Source organism: Equus przewalskii, chromosome 1 (assembly GCF_037783145.1).
Source record: "Equus przewalskii isolate Varuska chromosome 1, EquPr2, whole genome shotgun sequence".
NCBI classification, from domain to species: domain Eukaryota; kingdom Metazoa; phylum Chordata; class Mammalia; order Perissodactyla; family Equidae; genus Equus; species Equus przewalskii.
The window spans coordinates 114,043,341-114,066,119 of NC_091831.1; the positions used below are offsets into that span (position 1 = coordinate 114,043,341).

Sequence of the window (22,779 nt, forward strand, 5' to 3'; positions counted from 1 at the left end):
ATAACAAACTCCTACAAGTCAACAATAACAACAAAAAATAAACAGTATGACCAAAGAGAGGGAGAGGATGGCCGAGAGATAAGCTGTTGGGGGAAAGAGGGTAGAAAGCATGTATCATAAAATTACCATATGATTCAAAAAGTCCACCTTTAGCTATATACTCAAAAGAAGTGAAAGCAAGGACTCAAACAGATATTTGCACACACATGTTCATAGCACCATTAGTCACAACAGCCAAAAGGTAGAAACAATCCCAGTATCCATCGACAGATGAATCAATAAACAAAGTGTGATGTACATAAAATGGAACATTACTCAGCGTTAAAAGGAACGAGGGGCCAGTCCCGTGGCCAAGTGGTTAAGTTTGCGCACTCCACTTCAGCAGCCTGGGATTTCGCCAGTTCGGATCCTGGGCGTGGACATGGCACCACTTGTCAGGCTATGCTGAGGTGGTGTCCCACATAGCACAACCAGAGGCACTCATAACTAGAATATACAAGTATGTACTGGAGGGCTTTGGGGAGAAGAAGGAAACAAAAACAAGATTGGCAACAGATGTTAACTCAGGTGTCAATCTTAAAAAAAAGGCAAGGAAATTCTGACACATGCTACATGATAAATCTTGAAAACATGCTAAGTGAAATAAGCCACTTACCAAAGGACAAATACTGTATGATTCTACTTTTTTTTTTTTTTTTAAAGATTTTATTTTTCTCCTTTTTCTCCCCAAAGCCCCCCGGTACATAGTTGTATATTTCGTTGTGGGTCCTTCTAGTTGTGGCATGTGGGACGCTGCCTCAGCGTGGTCTGATGAGCAGTGCCATGTCCGTGCCCAGGATTCGAACCAATGAAACACTGGGCCACCTGCAGCGGAGCGCGCGAACTTAACCACTCGGCCACGGGGCCAGCCCCTGTATGATTCTACTTTTGTGGCATACCTAGAGTAGTCAAATTCATTGAAACAGAAAGTAGAACAGTGGTTGCCAGGGGCTGGGAGAGGGGAGAACGAGGAGTTAGGGTTTAACGGGCCAGAGTTCCACTTGAGGGGAGATGAAAAGGTTCTGGAGATGGATGGTGGTGATGGTTGCACAATAATGTGAATGTACTTAATGTCATAGAATTGTAAACATAAAAATGGTTAAAATGGTAAATTTTACATTACGTTTATTTTATCACAATTAAAAAAATTAAAATTGGGCCCCCACTCTACCTCACCCTCCAAAAATATTGCTCACAAAGAAAACTATGGACAAAATTATTATCTGGCAAATTCTACTATTCTTATACACACTCTTTCAAAAACAGAAGAGGAGAGAACATTCTCCAACTCATTCGAAGAGACTAGCGTCACCTGGGAACCAAAACGTTGAATGTCTGTTTTCACACTATCAGCTCCATCAGCTAGTTTCTCCTGACTAGCCAACACTCTCAGTTGACAGATTATAAATAGAAATTAACAGGGGTTACACAGGAAGCTGCCATCTTCCTGAATTGCAGCTTCTTTGTTAGCGGAGGAGCAGTGGTTATCAGTAACTTATAGGAAATTACAAGAAAAGAAAGTTACAGGCCAATCTCACAAACACAGATGCAAAACTGTTAAAAAAAAAAAAAAAAAAAGACCAGCAATATATATTAATATGACCAATATTATAATATGACCAACGTAGTTTTATTCCAGAAATGGAAGTTTGATTAACATTTGAAAACTCAGAATTTCACACAACAGAAAAATAAAAGAAAAACTGTACGGATGGATCATCAAGAAATGCAGAAAAAAGTATTTGATGAAATTTAATATCCATTCACAAAACCTGGGAGCAAAGCAGACAGAAATAGAAGGAAACTTCCTTAATATTTAAATGTATCAACAAAGAAAACTCTACAAAAAACATCATACTTCATGTGTGGAAACTGGGAAGCTTTTCCTCTGCTCTTAGGAACAAGATAAGGATGCCTGTTATGACCATTTCTATTCAACAGCACACTAGAGGTGCTAGAAGTCCAAAAAGTCAAGGGGGTAAGCAATAAGCTCAGAAACAGACACAGGCAGAGAGTCATTTGATTTAGACAGAGGTGCTACGCCAGGAAAGAGATGAACAACAGTCCTTTCACCCAAAGATGCTGGCACAGTGACCCTATGGACAAAATGCCTATGGAACAGAATGACAGGTGACCTCCTGGTATCCGTACCAGCAGTGAGAATTCCCACATTCTACAGAGACGAAAATCAGCACAATCACCATGGAAACCTGGCACTCTGTACTAACGCATAACCTACACACCATGGAGAAACAGACATAAAAATGTTTCAACAACTAAGTTGTTAAGGAGCACATGCCTATCTGACAAAATGATCAAGAGAAGCAGGAAAGCAGTGACCACACAAGCCTGGAGAGGGGAATCTTTCAGGGAGACAAGAGGCAGTGTTTGGAAGGAGCCTGCAAACGTTCCATTGCTTAACCTAGATGGATGCTGAATGGTTTTCTCTGTGATCAATCACAAAGCTGCTTTCCGTACTTTTATGTATGTATTATACTTCACAATAAAAAAAGGTTTCAAAATGAGTAAGTTCAAATTGCTGATCAAATTAAATACCCTCAACCATATGTGGAATACAGACAAAAACAACACATGACCATTTAAGTTCATAAAAGCAGCTGAATGAAAATATTAGCTATATTAAAAAATAAAAAACTATGCTCAATATCCTAAGGTTATTTTCCCCAGGACAACTGTTACTTCCTGTTTTAAGCTCCTGTGTTATAGAGATGACAGTCTACAACGGGAGGAAAAAATGCTCACCTTGTTTGAGCTTTCCTATAAAATCAAAGTTAAACCACAACTTTAATTAATTCTATGAGTCCGAGAAGGCAGAACCATAGAGTATGGTTACTTAGACTCAGATTCAAAAATGTCCAAGCTAAAAACTTTGAGAAGACAAGTTTCATTCCAATTTGGCAAGCACTACAGACAGTACCAATAGGCAAGTGCTCAGCTGACTACAAGAATTCCATAACTCATTAACATCAGATAATGTCGACGCATTTAGAAAGGCATCCCATATCGATGTCTACCTCCAAACCTGGACCGTATCTAACCACCTCAACAGCTACTTCTGGAGATACCTCCCAAGAAAGTGTCTTCCAAAACTTTCTAAAATAATCCATTTCAGGATACTACAACCATTATTAACAGAATAATGTTCCTTAAATATAACCCAAATGTCTTCTGATTTGGATTATCTTCATTTTCCACTTAAACTACCACCAGTGAAAATGACAAATAATTGGTATTCCTTTATCAAGTATTCTTTCAAATAAAAAGGCAACATTAGGTTAGACTAGGACATAACTTTCCTCAGTGAAAGTCCTCTAAGTTAAGATGCCATACCCATGATGCCGGGCCAGGCTAACTCTTCATAGTCGTCCCTTTCCTTTCCTGGTGCGAGGTGGTTGAATCGATCCAGATGTTCTAACAGGCCACCCAGCAGAGGGACAGCTCCAGCCTCCTGCATCAGACCAGCATTTTTACTGAGCAGAAGCACTATAGAAACTACCAGTTCTGGAAGGAGAACACCTACATTTAAAAAGAAGGAGGGTGAAAAAAAGCATTAAAATTTAAATATAAAGGGTCTATACTATAAAACCACTTTATATGCTTGCTCTATGTTTAAATTCTGATAAATCGCAAAATAAGGAATGCTAGTCCTGAGCATACTTCTACAGGATTATTTTATCTTTCATTTCAAAAGAGGTAAATAGAGGTATCAAACAGAACCTTCTGAGTTACAAGAATACGTTCCAAAAACACTGTTTCAAGATAGAAGTACTAACTAGAGTCTTTAATTCAGAAAACTAAGTGTTTACAACTACGTTTACTATCAGAAAAAAGCACTCAATAATAATGCTGTACTGTCACAGAATTGATTTGAAAATATTTTAAGCAATGTTGGAATTTATTAAAGTCCTAAAAGGGGCAATTAATTTCTATGCTGCTGAAATATTAGACAATTACCAATGACCTCATTATTGAAGTGTTGATAATGGTGGTATGACTCTAAATCACTAATTATATTTACAGTGATAGGATTCCTGTACCAGGTTGCTTAACAACAGAATACCAGTAACTAAAACAAACAAAAGGAGAAAGGCAATAGGACTAGAAAACGGATGAGGTACAGGCATGCAGGTTTATCAGGAAATGATAAATTTTAACTCTCATTAATCTCCAAAAATAAATACACATCCACAGGAAGGAAACAAGAAAAGTACCAGTGAAGTCCCCTTCCACAATGCAGGCCACCTCTGCAAAGTGCCGCCAGCTGGTGGAAGCAATGCTGGATGCCACAGGTAGTATATCTCCAATGTGTGTGCACAAAAGGGCTGTGTACTTCTTTAGCAAGGAGCCCACACCCATTAGCTCAGGACCTTGAAGAAAGATTCAGAAAATTTCATTTTCACTACTAAAATTTACTTTGTGAATAAACTGAATTGCTCCACTATTCCACTGTCATTTATACACCTTTTACCTATAACAATTTTCTCAAACAGAAGCTATTAACCCTTACTCCTTGACTCTTTATATCACATAATTTGAGCAACAGTGAATTTAGTTACACTGATTTTTATACACTGCACTACACAGTACCTAGAAACTTTGGGTGTATAAATACTAAAGTCATAACCTACAGAGTTTTAAACCTTATATCCAATACACAAATGTTTTCTAAGTCCAAGTCTTAATGCTTATAAATTATTCTCAATGAACAAAGGTAGGCATTTTTCAATCTCATAAAATCTTTAACTTTTCTTCCTACAAGACTCTTAATAGCTTTCCAGTCCTTGCGACTTTATGTCTGTGAGATGATCAACTCTTTCAGACTTTATAGTTCACCTATTTCAATCCAAAATTTTCCATCATCCACAAGTGCCTATCTCTTTTCAGGAAGCAACTAAGCTATTTTAGAATATACTAGCTATAAAAATCAGTCATGTGTTGCTTAGTGACAGGGATACATTCTGAAAAATGCATCATTAGGCGATTTCATTGTTGTGCAAACCCCATACAGTGTACTTACACACACCTAGATGGTATAGCCTACTACACAAATAGACTGTATGTTACTAATCTTATAGGACCACCATCATATACATGGTCCGTCATTGACCAAAATGTTGTTATGCAGCACAGGACTGTATTAACAAAAGCAGCAGACCTTTCCAACCATGACAGAGAGAGTTACCTTATGCAGAGCCAGGGGCTACCTTTAGAGCTTGTGGAAAGTGCTCTACTCCACAACGTGTACAGAGCTGAGCACTCACATATCATCCTATTTTAATTCTCACGGGCACCCTTAGGCGTTAGCCCAATTCTAAAGGTGAGTGATCTACAGTTCCCAGGAGACTAGTCTCAAATCCAGCAGCTAATAAACCAGAGCTATAACTAGGACCCAGTCTTCCTCCAATGATGATTCATTCCTTCTACTACACCCAGCTGGCTTCCCAGTGTGACATACAAATACTATGTCACTATTTCGTTCCCACATTATCTCAGTCTCCAACAGTCTATAACTAACACATGGAATAAGTCTGATAAATCTTCTATAAGGTTAACCTAAACATAAAAGATGCTATGCTACTTCCGACGTCTAAAGAATTTAAATGTTAAGACAATGAAATAAAAAATATTGATGAGTCTAATATAGAAATATTCATCAAAAAAAAAAGTGGATGCAAAATGAAGTCCCCCAAAATTGGTGCATTTAATAGTATAAGAACCACACATCTGGGCATGCAGAATAGGCATGTGAAAAGGCCTAAATAAAGAAGCCCAAAACACACATAAGACACTTTAACATTCTAAGCAACTTACTAGAAATATCTGAGGTGTGACCAGTACTTTCTCCTGGATAAAGTTTACTAATAAGTAAGCGCTGAAAACGCAGCAACAAATCCAACGACGCAGATCTTTCCCGACTATGTTGCTCAAAGTCCAGACATGATGAAATCCGATGGGCAATATCTTTCAATCTGACAACCGTCTGAGAAGCAATGTTTCTATGCAGGGGAAAGAGGGTTGGAAATTTAAACAAGTTATGTCTGTTAAAAAAAAAAAAAAAGGACAACATAAACTAAAATCAGAAATACAACTCATATATCGAGGTGACCTGCAGCTGGCTTCCTTTCCCAAATGTGGGTCAGGTGTACCTGCAATAAGCCAACCTCAGTCAAAACTGAGCAGAGCAGCACCAAAGGCACAAAAGATGTAATGATGCCCTTCACTTTACAAATGTAAAGCAAGCTCTATAGAATGGTCCAAAATGATAGAAAACGCCTGCACAAACCTTTGGAAGGAAAAACAACTGTGTCATTACTTTTTGTCCAAAGCTGCATTTCAAATATAAATGTGACACTACTCTTAAAGACAAGATTCTTTCCCATTTCTGCATCTGCCTCACAAGTCTACCTTTAGACCTACTCAAGTAATCACTCAGGTGGGCCATATCAGGGTACAGGGCTCAGAGAGTACAGGTAGGAAGACAAAGTGGGTACAAATAGACCGGTCAGGAAACGGTGATCCAAGAACATGGTAAGGAAAGGAGCAAAGACTCCAATTCCAACTGTAGGAGCTGACTTAAGTCATGTGTCTTTAGTAAATGGGAAGAAAGGAGAAGAAACATGAGTCCTGGGAAGCACAATTAGAAGAGCAGTAATTGTTTTGGTTCCATGAGCAAAATGCGAAGAACAAGGCAGGGAAGTCAAGACAAGGCATGGGAGAGGACACTGCAGGTGACGGAGTGACAGGCTGCGGGGACTATCTTCTGCTATGCGGGGCCACCAAGGTTTAGAAAGGAAAGTGACATCCTATTTGTGTTTGAGGAAGGTAACTCTGGTGTCAGTGTGAAGGCAGATTAGAGGTGACGGGGAACACCAGATAAGACCCTGCCACCTAGAGACAGTCTCAGCACTAGGTGAACAAGGCCAGATCCCTGGTACTGAGAACAGAGGAGGAAGTGGATTAGTGGAGGAAAAAGAGCCAAAGTACAACCTGGTTCTAGGGATGCCGTCAAAGCAGTTCCCTCACACCAGCCTTGTCCCAGCCATGAGGGCAACAGCCAGCTGGCCAACACCTGGCACGGCCACTGAGCAGGCAAGTTTGGAACCTGTGCAACACCAGGCCACAGACAGGCATTCTGCTCCATTCCTAACGTGACAGTAAGTTTGTGAAGAACCTGTCAATTGTACCTGCCCCATGGTTCATTCCAGAAACTAACAGCAGTGTGAGCGAGGACAAGAGCAGGAGACATTCGGGAGTCCCAACCCAACACTTCAACACGCATCCACAGAGTTGCCAAGAAAGAGTAGCAAAGAGCCCTGGACTGGTACATGGCACCACTCCCTGGTCACACAAAATCAAGGTGGGCACTCACTGGGTCTTGCCTCTAGTCGCCCTCACCTTTCTTCTCCCTGACTTGGTAACCTGCCCTGATAACCACATCACAACAGAAGAAACAGGTCTAGAATCTGGGTTTTATGCTATACACAAAGGAGCAAAAGACAGTAAGAAAATACAATAAAACTTTTAACTTATTTCCTTAATATAAAATTCAGAACCATAATCAAAACGTGTAATTCTGATAAAGTTCACTAACCAAAAAATCTTCATAGCTCTGTATTTTCAAATATAAATGGTTTTCTGCAACTCCTTGCCAGCATAAGACTAAAGAGTTACTCTGAAATCTGTTTCATGGCTATTTTTGGGAAGCTACAATTTCTTCAACTTGTTTTCCAAGAAATGAAAGTACAAGAAACGTCTCCAAAATCTCTTACATCTTTAAACTATTTTTCAACAACTGCATCAGCTAAGTCAACATATTGAGTCTCCTTCAGTCACAAACAGTTAAGGTGAGAAAATCAAACATTAAAGTCTATCCCTACAAGGGAAGGGGCACATTATCTATGCTTGTGAAAAGAGCCTGGATTATAGGCATTCTGCTAGTGAGAAAGCTGTGGATGCTTTCTCTATTTTCCAAAATTTTTGTAAGGTGCTGTTTACGTCCATACTTCAGTTTTTGTCTTGCGTTTTTCAAATAGGTACATCTTTATTATAAACCTACTGTGGAGCCAACTCCCTGCGTGCCAAGGAGATCCAAAGTAAAGAAGAAGGTTCAGAAGATGACCTGTGAGGATGGTCTAGAGAGTGCTGTCCTACAGAAACATAATGCCAGGGAGCCACATTTGTAATTTAAAATGTTCTACCAGTCATATCCACAAAGACAAAAAGAACACGTAAAATCAGTATTAATAATGTATTTATCCCAATATAGTGAAAACATCATTTCAACAGAAAACCAACAGAAAAAGCATTAAGATTTTTTACATTATTTTTTTTACACTAAGTGTTGAAAAGCCATTGTGTATTTATACTTAAAGCAAATGTCAGTTCAGGTAACTAAATTTTCACTAAAAACACTCAATCTGACTTAGAGTCAGAAAATGCACTTAAAAAAGTAAACTCATGTGACCAAGTTATTCCAAACATATTCGAAAGTTTTCTAAAAACTGAATCAGGTCTTAGTTTTTACATTTGAATTTTAATTAATAAAAAATAATGCAACTAAAATAATTGAATCTTATTTAATAAAAAATAAAAACTCAACACCTCAGCTACACCAGACACATTTCAAGTGCTCATCAAAGATGCAAGTGATTGCCAGACTGAACAGCACAGGCATAGGCAGGTGGACAGCTGGGTCTCTCCACACCAAGAGAACAGTCTGAGCCAGGAGGAGAGCTGGCCCTCATGAGAACAGTGACTACCATGGCCCAAGGTCAGGGACTCAGTACTCACTCTCGTCCATCTAGATACCAGAGGGTGACACATCCTCCTCAGTGAAGGGTGGGGCATTCAGAACTCAGAAAAGTGCTTCATGAGGTCGCTTTATGATTTAAAACTTCTGCCAAGAACTTTACCTTTCAATTACAGAGCACTCAATGTCCGTTTTCTCATCTGATCTGCCAAGTAAACCCTGCTCCTGTTACAACTCCTGCAGTTACCACTCTTGGCAGAGTTCCACCTGCCAACTCCACACAAGCAATCACAACTGAAATTCTAGGAACAAATCCCAAAGTCTTTCCACTACCATCAACTACAATGAGTTAATTCACTTTATTTCAATTTGTTCTGTTGAAGATCAGAATGTAAGAACTATTAATCAAAGGAAATAATCACCATCAGATTAGGAAAACAAAACAAAATAGTAAAAGGGATTTAAAATTAGCATTTACTAAAATCTACATAAGGAACTAGCTCTAAAACATCCTCTTTAAAAGTTCCCTGTGTGCCCAGTCAACTCTGGGGTTCCTGGCAGTGGAGAGCAGGCCCGCTAGCACACCACTCACACTCCTGGATATGCATGCAGAGCTGCCTACTCTGGGTGCTCAGCTGCCTGAGCAAACCCTCCAGGCTCTATTTTCTGCATAGAAAATAAAACAAACCGTGAGCCAGGTTTACACAGAGCAGTTCTGTTAAATAGAGGGGCAACAGTTTCTCATGGTCTAACAAATGCCTTCCAGAAATCACCTTGCTTTCTTGTTCTTTCTGAGTGGCACTGAAATGCTGGCTGACGTTTTTCAGTAGACAGTATCTGACCACTTCGGCCCTTGTCAAGGTTAGCCTCTGTTTATGTTCTGGCTGATTCTTTCCTCCTCCTGATCAGGCCTTCAAAAATCATGCTCTCCATTCTTTTAGTCACTTCAGCTTTTAAATCAAAAGTTGTCCTACAGGGGCTGGCCCCATGGCTGAGTGGTTAAGTTCACACACACTGTTTCAGCAATCCAGGGTTTGCTGGTTCGAATCCTGGGCATGGATCTACACAACATTCATCAGGCCATGCTGTGGCAGCATCCCACATACAAGAACTGGAATGACTTATAACTAGGATACAACTATGTACTGGGGCTTTGGGGAGAAAAAAAAAGAGGAAGATTGACAATAGATGTTAGCTCAAGGCCAATCTTCCTCTCACACACACACACAAAATAGTTGTCCTACAGTGTTACATATAAATCTATGATATTCAGAATGAGGCAATGATACAACCTGCATTAAACAATAACCTTACTATGACGATCTTCATTTGCATCTATTGCTACCTAATGAGAAGAACCTTTCCCTATGTTCATCACACATCCTAACTTTCTCTTGTACGAAAACCTGTAGAATCTCCTATTTTATGTTATACACTCCTACCTCTCATCTATACTTCAGTCTGCTCTTTACCCTAAAACCTATCCTAGGTAATTTTCAGAGTATTTCCTCAAAGCCAAACACATTTTTCAGACCCTAGTGCTAGATCTCATTATCTTAATATGAAAACCAACAATCCTATTAAAATAGAATATATCTAATACTATTTACCTAAGAAGCTGTTGAATAAGCTGAACCAGAGGTAAACACTGTTTTCCGGAAGATTCATAAATTCCCGTATTAATAAGATCTTTATCCAACGGGGTCCTACTTCTATGAAATGTCGAGGCACTCACTTCCTGTTCATCAATTTCTTTTTCCTTTTGTGCTTCTTTTTTGGCTTCAATATCCTGTAATTCATAAGACAGAAACTCGTTACCAGTTATCTTAGCAGCAAGTGTGAAGGCACCCTGGGCTGAACCCTGATCCCACAGCCTACCTGTCCCAGACTGTGTATGCTAACTCACACACCTGGTGACAATGGCCCACATCCACCTGTCAGAAATCCTGTAGCTCACTTGCTCAGTTTCTAAACAGACTATTCATCCTACAAATCCAATGTCCACGCTGCCACTGCTGATGGTCTCCAGCCTCCTTCTGTGAAGTCCCTAAAATCTTTACCCCTGCTACTTGCTATCACAAACACCCAATGTGATCTGCCCCATCCATACAGAGTCTATCTGCTTGCTAAATATGAAATAACAACCCACAGAAAGGGAAAATATATTCCCAAGTCATATATCTGATAAGAGACATGTTTCCAGAATACAGATAGAATTCTTATAACTCAACAATTAAAAGATAAACAACCCAATTTAAAAATAGGCAAAGGATTTGAATAGACATATCTTGAAGATATACAAAGGGCTAATAAGCACACGAAAAGATGCTAGACATCATTAGTCCTCAGGGAAATTCACACCTACTAGGAAGGCAATAATATAAAAAATGGACAGTAGCAAGCATCAGCAAAGATGTGGAGAAACTTGAACCCTCATACACTACTACTGGGAAGGTAAAATGGTACAGCCACTTAAGAAAATAGTTTGGCTCTTTATTGAAACATTAAACATAGAATTACCATAAAACTTAACAACTTCACTCCTAGGCATATACACATAAGAAATAAAAACATATGTCCATACAAAAACCTATACATGAATTTTTATTACAGAATTATTCATAATAACTTAAAAGTGGAAACAACTCAAACGTCCTTCAGCTGATGAATGGATAATCAAAATACATTCTATCCTTACAATTGAATATTGTTTAGCAATTTAAAAGAATAAAGTACAACATGGATGCTACAGCTTGAACGAACTTAGAAAACACTATGCTAAGTGAAAGAGGTCAGACAGAAAATGCCATATATTGTACAAATCCATTTATATGAAATATCCAGAACAAGGAAATCTTTTTAGACAAATTAGTGGTTGTCAACGGCTAAGAGGAGTGGGGAATTGGGAGTGACTATTAAGGGGCACAGAGCTTCTTTTTGGAGTGATAAAAATGTTCTGAAATTAGATAGTGGTAATGATAGTTGCACAATCTCTAAATATACAAAAAAAAACACTGAATTATACACTTTAAAAGAGTGAATTGTATAGTATGTGAATTATGGCTCAATAAAGCTATTATTTAAAAAAATTTTAAAAGGAGATAGCTTTTGCTAGTCAAATGCAACCAATATTCCTGAGAACCTACTACGTAGCAAGCATTCTTCTAGTAACCAAATTTACTGTGCAAAAACAAAGTTCTTTACTTCTGGGCATTATTTTCTAATGGCAAAAGTCAGAACAGTCTAAACATAAACAGTCTTCCCCAGTTCTGAGGGGTGTGGGGACAAAGACCGTGACTCAGTGGTGGGATTGGAACTGGGCCACCCATTCTCAAGGCTAAGGCAGCAACATGGATCAGAAAGCTGAAAAATGTGCGTGCTTTTGACTCAACAGTTTCATTTCTGGAACTTCTTCCTAATAATCATTCTTATACTCAATGACTTATTATCTACAAGAATGTAATTAAAAATTATTTATAGTAGTAAAAATATCTAAAACCTAAAGTGTCAACAACAGAAAGTTGTTTAAAAAAAAAACAAAAAAGAAGAAATGATTCCCTTTACATATGACAGACTTCCCCGAAGCAACAGAACAAATGGACATAGCAGTTGAACATTCAACAGAAAAAACACGGCAACCTGAGGAGTGAAAAGGAAAAAACTCGATAGATCACTGAAATCAATTCTGGCACCATAATGAATATTGTTAGTAAATATCTGCACTTTTAAAAATCTGGAAGACTCTACACCAAAAATATTAACAATGGTTATTCCTAAATGGTGAGTTTTTTTATTAATGCCTTTCTGTAGCTTCAAAACATCTCTGTTTTGAAATAAATAGCCTTTTGGCTATTTTTTAGGCAACAATTATTATCAGAGCGCCACCCTTGCCCCCTGCCACCCCCTGCCCCCCACGGGTCCCTCCCTCTATTAGGAAGCATAGAATAAACATTTGTCAACTAAATTAAGAGGTTCTAAAAATAGTGCCTGGATCATGTTAAGGTTACTTGTCTGGCCCATGTGTGGCCAGCATACCTGCCACTCACTAGTCACAATACCTTAGAAAATCACTAAATTTCTGTGGTTCTTATGTCCACATCTATAAAATGGAATTTTAAAAACAACTTTTTCCACTCAACATGGTTGACAAGCTTAAAAGAAAAAACTAAAGTAAAGTACATAGCACAGTACCTGGAAAATAATAGGTACACAAGGAATGGTGGTTGCTACTAACATTGCTACAAAGACAATTTCTTCTAACGTTTCCAATGGAATCAAAGTATGTTTTTAAAGTCTTGTTTTGTTGTTTGTTTTGTTTGGTGAGGAAGATTAGCCCTGAGCTAACATGTGCTGCCAATCTTCCTATTTTTGCTTGAAGATTTTCCCTGAGCCAATCCTCCTCCATTTTATATGTGGGACACTGCACTACAACATGGCTTGATAAGCAGTGTGTAGGTCTGTACCCAGGATCCAAACCTGTGAATCTCAGGCCACGAAAGCAGAGGCACGCAAACCCAATCATTGTGTCACCAGGCCAGCCCCTCAGATATTTTTAATACAGTCACTTCATCTAATTTTATCAGCACAGTTTTTTAAATCAAAAACTACTACAACAATGAACGCAACAAAAGAAGCTATGAATGGCCAATAAGCACATGCAAATACAAACTGTAACCATACCTCTCCAGAATAGCAAAAGTTAAATGGATCAACATGCATCATGTTGGTAAGGTTAAGAAAGTCTCATACAGGCTGGTTCAAATGTAAATGGCACAGCCACTTTGGGAAACTATAAACAGACACTCACCCTGGGACCCAGCAAATTCTAATTTAAAGAAAAAACACATGTTCACTACAAGATTTGTACACAGCATGATCAAAGCCACTATAGAGACTCAAAAGCAATCAAATGTCTGTCAACAGGAGAATGGATAGACAAATAATGCCAGAATCATACCATGGACTATGCCTCAACAGTAAAAACATAGTAACAATACATGCAACATAGAAGATCTGAAAATCCTTATCAAGGCAAAATAAAGCAGACACAAAAGAGTACATACAACATGATTCTATTTATGTGAGATTTAGAACAGACAAAAGTAATTTAATCTGAGGGAGGCAGGGGAGTGCCCTAATTTCAAGTGCAAAGGGACACAAAAACACTTTCTGGGGTGATGGAAATGATTTCTAATATGAACAGGGTATGGGTCAAAGCCATCTAAACTGACACTTAAAGTAGGTGCATTTTATCATACTTAATACCTCAATAAATTTTTTAAAATTATTAAGATAAAAAAGTTTTAATTAAAGAAAATATTTGGATGTTACTAAAAGTTTTGTGCTTCAGTTTTTCACTAATTCTGGCAAAAGGTTGTTATTTCTTCATGACCACAAGCATGGTGTTTCAATCTCAGCTCACTGACGGGTAAAATCACCTCTGTAGGCTCACACACACATTCCTAGGGCCATACCTGGATTTCTGCAGTAATGGCTGCATTTAACGCTGACTCTAAGCCTCCATCAGCCATCAAGCTGCCCACCAGAAGATCAATCATAAATCGCCGACCTGGACTTATGTTAACTTCGTTGCCTGAAACTGGAAAAGGGAAAGTGTTTTTGCCAATGTGAGGTAAGTGCCATCCTCTCCCGCACCCTCTCTTGTGCCCAACCCCCACCCCCTCATCCCTGCTCATCCCCCAAGCCCACCTGCACAGGGCAAGAGAGCAGAGAGTGCCCGGGCCCGCTCCTCAGCAGTAGGCAGCAGCATGGACCACCCGCTCTGCAGCACAGCCTGGGCAGCTGCCTGCACGGTACTTAGCACGCCTGTACTACTGGCCAGGGCCACCACAGTCTGCTTCAGGCTGTTGAGGAGGACGCTGCCCAGACCTAAACCAAGGAATTCTGGGTCAACCTGGTGACTAATGGCAGCATGCAACTGAAAGGAGAAAAACAATTTTCACTTAGAAGCCCTAAAAATGAGTGGATTTCAAATCTTTCTAAAAATTAAATAATACCTCAAATTAAGTTTTATTCAAATAATAAAGGAAAAACGTCCGGTATATGTATTTTTTTATACTGGACTAAAGAAATTTTATCCATAGCTGTTGAGAATCCATAGCAAGGTATTTTCTAAGTGCAATATTTAAACCAAACTATAAATATGTACGTGGGAAAGGTCAAGATTAACAGAGTTAAACCATGTGGAAATAGCAACCTCCACCCAACCCCCAACCATCTGCATCAAACACAGAGAAAGAGAGAATATAATATAACAAAAAAAAGGTTAAAATATTATATACACAAGCTGAGAGTATATAAGGAAACTCCTCAAGGGCCAAACCAGAACTCACACAGACACACACAGCAGGAGCCAAGAGATTCTGGACTCTGAGAACAGATCAAAGCATTGGAGCTTGAAACCCACACTGCTCATGAAAGCCCACTGCACCTGGGCTTCCTGCAGAAGGCTGGGAGTCGCTCAAGACCACCTGTCTGTCAGGCAGCCAGGGCCTGAGGGCAACACTCTACCACAAAAGGCTTTGGGTAGAAACAGACCCCAAAAGAAATCAGAGACCCGGCCTATACCATGAGCAGATGTGAAATCAAATTTATACCAACCATCTAGGTATAGATACCACAAGTCAAACACTGAAACTCATCTAGAGCCTGAGAAACTCATGGAACCTCAGAGATGTAAATACAAAGCTGCCTTCTGTGGAAATCTCCACAGCCAAGGTGATAGGGGTACCCCTAGCAAACCTTCCCCTGAAGGCAGTCTCAGAGTAAGAAAAGACAAGCCATACTAGGTCACCATGAGGGAGAGTCATAGACAGAGTAAGAGGCAAAACACATGCCCCAAGAGATGGCAGCAATAAAAATACTGGAAAGATTCCATAAAATAAGAAAATGTTTTTAGAGATCAAGGAAGGAACAGAACCCAGAAGATGGGACTATATAATGAGTAAAACGAAAGCCTTGAAAAGAACCCAAATATAAATTCTAAAAGTGAGGAAAACAACTACAGGAATAAAAATCTCAAGGCAGAGGTGTGAAGAACCTACACCCCAGGTCCCAGCCCTGAACCTCTGTGCACTGGGTAGCCAATCTGGGAACAGGACTGAACATCTTGTGCCTCCCCACCTGTAATCTGTGCAATACAGATCGATGGTCTCACCTCAGAGGGCTGGCACAGGGATTTAGTGAGATAATATGTGTAAAGCAGAGATCATATAAGTATTTGTTAAATAAATGGACAATTCAAAAATACAGGACATTCAACTAAAGAAAGGATTTGTGAACTGAAAGAGAACGCTGAGTAAACCACTCAGAAGGCAGAATGAAAAGATAAAGTGAGCATTAAAAAAGATAAAGAGTGAGGTCAGCGTGGTGGTGTAGTGGTTAAGTTCGCACACTCCACATCAGTGGCCCGGGGTTCACAAGGCATGGAACTACACCCTGCTCATCAAGCCATACTGTGACAGCGTCCCACATACAAAATAGAGAAAGATTGGCACAGATGTTAGCTCAGGGCCAAACTTCCTCACGAAAAAAAAAAAAGATAAAGAGATTTAAAAATATCAAAGAAGTTGTGATGCTTGTGAAGATAAAATGAGAAAGTTCAATTTACATTTATTAGGACTTCTCCAACAGAAAAAATAAATTAAAAAGAGAGAGCAATTTTCAATGGTAAATAGTGAAGACTTTTCAAAATTTAACAAAGATATATAATCTCAGATTGAATGAGGACCATAACCTCAAGTTAAATACACAAAAATAAAGCCTCATCTAGACATAATGTATTAAAATTACAAAACAAAGATATAACAACATGAAACCCTGCCAAGGAGAAAGACAAATTAGCTACAAAGATACAACAACTGCACAAATTTAAGATTTCTCATAGGAAACAATAAAGGTCAGAAGAGAGTAGAACATCTTCAAAATGCTGATAAAATAACAGTAATCCAAAAAGCTAAATCTTGTTAAACTCTCTTAAGAGGGGTTGAAGTGAACAGTTTTCAGACTTTATAACTAACTTTCTGAAGGAGGGAATATAAGGGAGGAGGGAAACGATATAAGCAACAATGACAAAAATTGTTTCAAAAAAGAAAAAAGATGATATAACTAAGTATGGCCTCTTAAAAAATGATGATGATATGATAATTAATTGGGATAAAGTTAAAAAATAATTTCTATATTTCACAAATTCCAAGAGGCATTTTTATGTATCCTGTCTTAACATCTCTAAATTCAGAATGTATCTTACACATTTCAATTGGGAGCATTCTTCTTTTAGAAGCACACACAAAAAGACAGTCTGCCTTGGATCCAATGTAATAATAAGACTACTTGACAATTAAAACAGTGGAGGAGGAAAGGGGAGTTTAGGTTTAACGCATCCTATAACCTTATAGGTTTCAGGAAGAGAAGTAACAATTAACCTAACACTTTGTGGAATTAACAAATATTTAACTTTTTTGTACATGATTAATGTCCAGAAATCAAAGAAAAACTTCGAAACAATAAAAGGGATTTGAAAAGAAAAGATCTTTTTTAGAAACTTGATCAATAGAGAATAAAATGAAGAACAAACTTACACAAAACTAAATCAGAAGACCTAAATTGAAATACATTAGGAATCACAATAATTGTAAAAGAATTAAATTACCTTTTGAATAAAGACTCTCAAATTGGATTCTTTTTAAGAATCGAGCTTTATAAACCAATTTAAAAAAAGACACAACTAAAACATAAGGACCTAAGAAGACAGAATAAAGCAATGGAAAAACATACGTCACCAGGCAAAGATGGACCAAAAGGAATCAAGCCTAAGACATGTACAAGGTCTTTCTCCACAGCACTGACCAGGACAGCAACACTACTACAAAGCATGGGAAACAACAAACAACTGGGCAGATCCATGGAAGGAACAGTATACCACAGGTGTCCTAATAGATGAACTCCTGTAGAAGACTTCTGGGAGAGAAGTTTCTCCAAACTTCTGATAATTTGATTAATGCAATTAAACATTACATTCAGTTCTGTGCTTTTTAAAAGCCAAGGCAAAAAAGGGGAGGGCACAGAAGAAGGACACGATGGGTTACACAGAAATCCTTGCATTATAAATAAGGGGGGAAATTAGTTTGTCAAGAAAATCTGTTCTCTTGACAGTAAATCATATGATTTTATTACCAAGGAAAATATGATGACCACAGATTTCAGCTATAGTTTTACTTAAAGAATATATATATATTTTCATAGTAGTTTTTCTTATTTTGACCTTTGACCTTAAATTTCCCTGATAAAGTGGAGGTACTATTGGAGGGAGCCGAGCTTACTGAGTGGAACTTTCAGAGTCCAGAGGAGAGACTGGTTAGCACATTCAGCTGGTTGCTCAATCACCTATTGTCTTGTTCAGTCATTTCTCCACACACAACAACAGTAAATTCAAGACTGACCCCCTGCCGACTATAAACAAGCTGATTACAGCAGAAATAACACAATCTATACACACTTTTACTTGCAGGCTAAGACTGACTTCCAGGATAAACATAAACTAGACTGATTTTTTTAAGCCTCATACACTCCATTATAATCTTACTTCAAAATACTTTAAATTTTTCATTAGCAGTTCACTTAGGCTAAAACCCATACCCTTCAATATGCATAAACACTGCAAATACCTAAGACACTTCTGAAAGGAGGGAGAGGAAAGGAAACAATTAATACCTGAAGTCGTAGAAGATTCAGCGTTGCCACAGCCATGCACTCTTTCTCTTGGGGTGGGGGCCAATCAGCAGTGCCATCCATCCCCTCACTCACTTGCCGTAGTAGGAGGTCCAGCTGCTCAAAAGTCATTGAGCAGATGTCCACCACAAAAGGGACACGGAGGCCAATGGACCACTCAGAACAAGATGACCAAGCAAAACTCTACGGAAGAAACACAAGAAACTAAAATGAATCTACACAGTCAGCTATTGGTCTGTTCCACGGGAGAGATTCATCATTATGAATAATGAAGATGCCTTAAATTATTACTTATGCATCACTCGAATTGTCTCAAATGCACATGTGCTTTCATGGTTGTCTAGCTCACAGGGTATCGATTTCTAATTTTCTCTCATTTCACTACCCCATCTCATTTTACTATAAATAAAAAGGTAAAAACTTTTTAAAATATCTTTTCACTCTCAAAATTATTAATTCACATTAAATGATGGCCTTGAGGATCACAATCTACTTGAAGAGTTACAAAAGTAACTCTAAGTAGACAATGAAAGGTTAGGTATATATACTGTAATCTCTAGAGCAACCACTAAAATACTACACAAAGAGACACCTCAATAAGTTAAAATGGAATTTTACAAAAGTTATACAAAACATTATACAAATAATCCAAAAGAAGTCATGAAAAGATAAACAACAAAAAAAGAGCAAACAAAAAACAAATAATGGTAGACACAAATCCAACTTATAAATAATTACATTAAATTTAAATGGTCTAAACATATAAACAAAAAGATAGAGATTATCAGGATGTATGAAAAACAAAACCTAACTATATGGTATCTACAAGAAATCTACCCTAAATATAAAGACAAAAAATGGCTAAGTAAAGGGATGGAAAGTGACTATATTACTATCAGACAAAGCAGACTTCAGAGGAAAGAAATTATCAAGGCTAAAGAGGAACATTATATAATTATAACAAGGTCAATTCACCAAGAAGACAAAACAATGCTGAATGTATATGCTTCTAACAACAAAACTGCAAAACTGCAAAACACATAGAAGTAAAAACTCATAGAAATGAGAAGAGAAACAGATAAATCCACAAATATAGTTGAACATATCAAAACTACCCTCCTAATAACAGATAGAAGAAGTAGACAGAAAATCAGCAAGGATTTAAAAGAAATGAACAAAACCATCAATGAAGTAGATCAAATTGACATTTATAGAACTCTTCACCCAACCACAAGAGAATACACATTAGTTTCAAGGACACAAGGAACATGAACACAATAAACCATATTCTAAGTTATAAAATAATTCTTGACTATTTAAAAGAATTGAAATCATACAGAATATGTTCTCTGAACATAATAAAATTAAGCTAGAAACCAACAACAGAAACTTAAACTAGAAATAAAAATAAACTAGATGTAAATAACTGGAAAAATCTCCAAGTACTTGGAAATTAAACAGGTTTCCACATTCCAATTAGAGTGGTAAAATATTGATTCTAAGTAGACTCCAAAGAGTTAACTATGTATATGGTAATCGCTAGAGCAACCATTGAAAAAACTATAAAAAGAGACAAATTCAAACTAAATGAAGTTAAATGGAATGCTAAAAAAATGTTTATATGCTCCCAAAAGAGCAAGAAAACAAAATAAAGGAAGAAATAATAGAAAAGAGAAAAAAGCCAACCAATAAAATGGAAGACTTAAGTCTACACATCAATAATTACAGTAAATGTAAATAATCTAAATATACCAATTAAAAGAAACATTGACACAAGGATTAAAGAAAAAAAAGATGCAACTGTACATAACACCCAAGAAACTCACTATACACATAATGAAACAAGCAGATTAAAGCAAAAGGTATAAATCTAACAAAACATGTACATGATTTGTATGCTGAAACTGCTGATGAAAGAAATCAAAGATGTAAATATATGTTTAGACATACTTATTTGCATAGATTGGAAGAGTCAATAAAGCAAAAATGTCAATTCTCCAAAAACTGATAACAGGTTGAATACAATTCCTTGTGCAAGTGCAAGCAAGACCTTCTTGCACATATAGACAAGATTATTCTAAATTTTATATAGAAAGGCAAAGGAAGCAGAAAATAGACTTCTGATATAGCTATAGTGAATAAGACTGTACCATACTGGCAACTTCCTATGAATCTATAATTTAAAAAAATTTGTTTTCAAGTGAAAGGATGGAAAAGTTACAGTATGCAAACACTAATTAAATGAAAAGAAAACTGGAGTACCTACATTAAATCAGACAACAGAGACTTCAGAGCAAGGAAAAACAAGAATAAAGGCGGACATTACATATTCATAGAAGAGTCAATTTACCAAAATGACAAAACAATCCTAAATGTATATTCACCTAAAAACACAGCTTCAAAACTCTCATACGAAAACTGATAGATTCTAAAATTCTAAAATTCGTATGGAATCTCAAGGGACCCCAAATAACCAAAACAATCTTGAAAAAGAACAACAAAGTTGGAAGACTCACACTTCCTATTTCAAAACTTACTACAAAACTGCAGTAACCAACAGTGTGGTACACGCATAAAGACAGACATGGGGAGCAATGAAATAGAACACAGAGCCCAGAAATAACCCTTGTCTATATAATAAAATGATTTTTGACAAGTGCCAAGACTATTCAATGTGGAAAGGAAAATTTTTTCTACAAATGGGCTGAGAAACCTCCAAAGAATCAAGTTGGATCATTACCTTACACTATACTGAAAGATTACCTCAAAACGTATCAAAGACCTAAACATAAGAGGTAAAACTATAAAAGTGTAAGAAGAAACCACTGGGGAAAGAGTGCATGACAATGAATTCCTTAGATATATATGACACCAAAAGCACAGACAACAGAAGAAAAAAATAAATAAAGGGGACTTACTCAAAATTAAAAACTTGTGTGCATCAAAGAACACTATCAACAGAATGAGAAAACACCACAGAATGGGAGGAAAAAAATAGTTGTAAATCATACACCTGATAAGGGATTAAGGTCCACAATACATCAAGAACTTGTATAACTCAAAAGAAGGAAAAAAAAAAAGAAAAAATCCAATTGAAAAACGGGCAAAGGACTTGAATAGACATTTCTCCAAAGAAGATATACAAATATTCAATTAGCACATGAAAAGATGCTCAACATCTTTTCCAATAGGAAAGCACAAATCAAAACCACAATGTGATACCACTTCATACCCCTTAGGGTGGCTAAAAACAAAAAGGAAAATAACCATTGTTGGCAAGAATGTGGAGAAACTGAAACCACGGTGGATATCTGGTAGTAATGTAAAAATCATGCAGCTGCTGTGGAAAACAGTACGGCGGTTCCTCAAAGAGTTAAACATAATTCTTGTATGATCCAGCGATTCTACTCCTAGATACATACTCAAAAAAATTGAAAGCAGAGGGGGCTGGCCCCGTGGCTGAGTGGTTAAGTTTGCGCACTCCGCTGCAGGCGGCCCAGTGTTTTGTTGGTTCGAATCCTGGGCGCGGACATAGCACTGTTCATCAAACCACGCTGAGGCAGTGTCCCATATGCCACAACTAGAAGGACCCACAATGAAGAATATATAACTATGTACCAGGGGGCTTTGGGGAGAAAAAGGAAAAACATAAAATCTCAAAAAAAAAAAAATTGAAAGCAGAGACTCAAACAGATATTTGTACACTAATGTTCATAGCAGCATTATTCACAATAGCCAAAAAGTACCAAGAACCCATGTGTCCAGTGAAAGAGGAATGGATAAACAAAATGTGGGATATATATACAAAACAGAATTATTAAGCCTTTAAAAGGAATAAAATCCTGATCCATGTTACAACATAGATAACCTGGAAATTTTATGCCAATTAATTTAAGTGAAATAAGCCAGAAACAAAAGATCAGATATATAACTCCACTTCAAATAGGCAAATTAGTAGAGATTGTAAGTAGATTTGAGGTTACCAAGGGCGAGGGGAAGGAGAAATGGAGAGTTACTGTTTAATAGGTAAAGAATTTCTTTTTCAGATGATGAAAAAGTTCTGGAGATGGACAGGGGTGATGGTTACACAAGACTGTGAATGTATTTAATGCCATTGTATATTTTACCACATTTTTTTAATGATCAAAAGCATTAATATTAAAAAAACCTGACAGAACCAAAAAGAGAAGTGGACAAATCCACAATTGTACTTGGAGATA

The 22,779-nt window shown here is 37.5% G+C and overlaps 1 protein-coding gene across 6 annotated transcripts in view; it reads right to left on the bottom strand.

Moving 5' to 3' along the window:
• HERC2 (HECT and RLD domain containing E3 ubiquitin protein ligase 2) overlaps nucleotides 1–22,779 on the bottom strand; it is a 256,324-nt gene that overhangs the window by 143,566 nt on the left and 89,979 nt on the right. For all 6 annotated transcript variants that reach the window (XM_070572331.1, XM_070572323.1, XM_070572302.1 and 3 more), the window contains exons 17-23: nucleotides 18,542–18,742; nucleotides 14,519–14,747; nucleotides 14,284–14,408; nucleotides 10,420–10,598; nucleotides 5,872–6,056; nucleotides 4,272–4,427; nucleotides 3,391–3,576 (exon numbers count right to left, since the gene is read on the bottom strand). In XM_070572331.1, coding sequence (XP_070428432.1) covers nucleotides 3,391–3,576; nucleotides 4,272–4,427; nucleotides 5,872–6,056; nucleotides 10,420–10,598; nucleotides 14,284–14,408; nucleotides 14,519–14,747; nucleotides 18,542–18,742 — 1,261 coding nt within the window. The remainder of the gene's footprint in view (nucleotides 1–3,390; nucleotides 3,577–4,271; nucleotides 4,428–5,871; nucleotides 6,057–10,419; nucleotides 10,599–14,283; nucleotides 14,409–14,518; nucleotides 14,748–18,541; nucleotides 18,743–22,779) is intronic.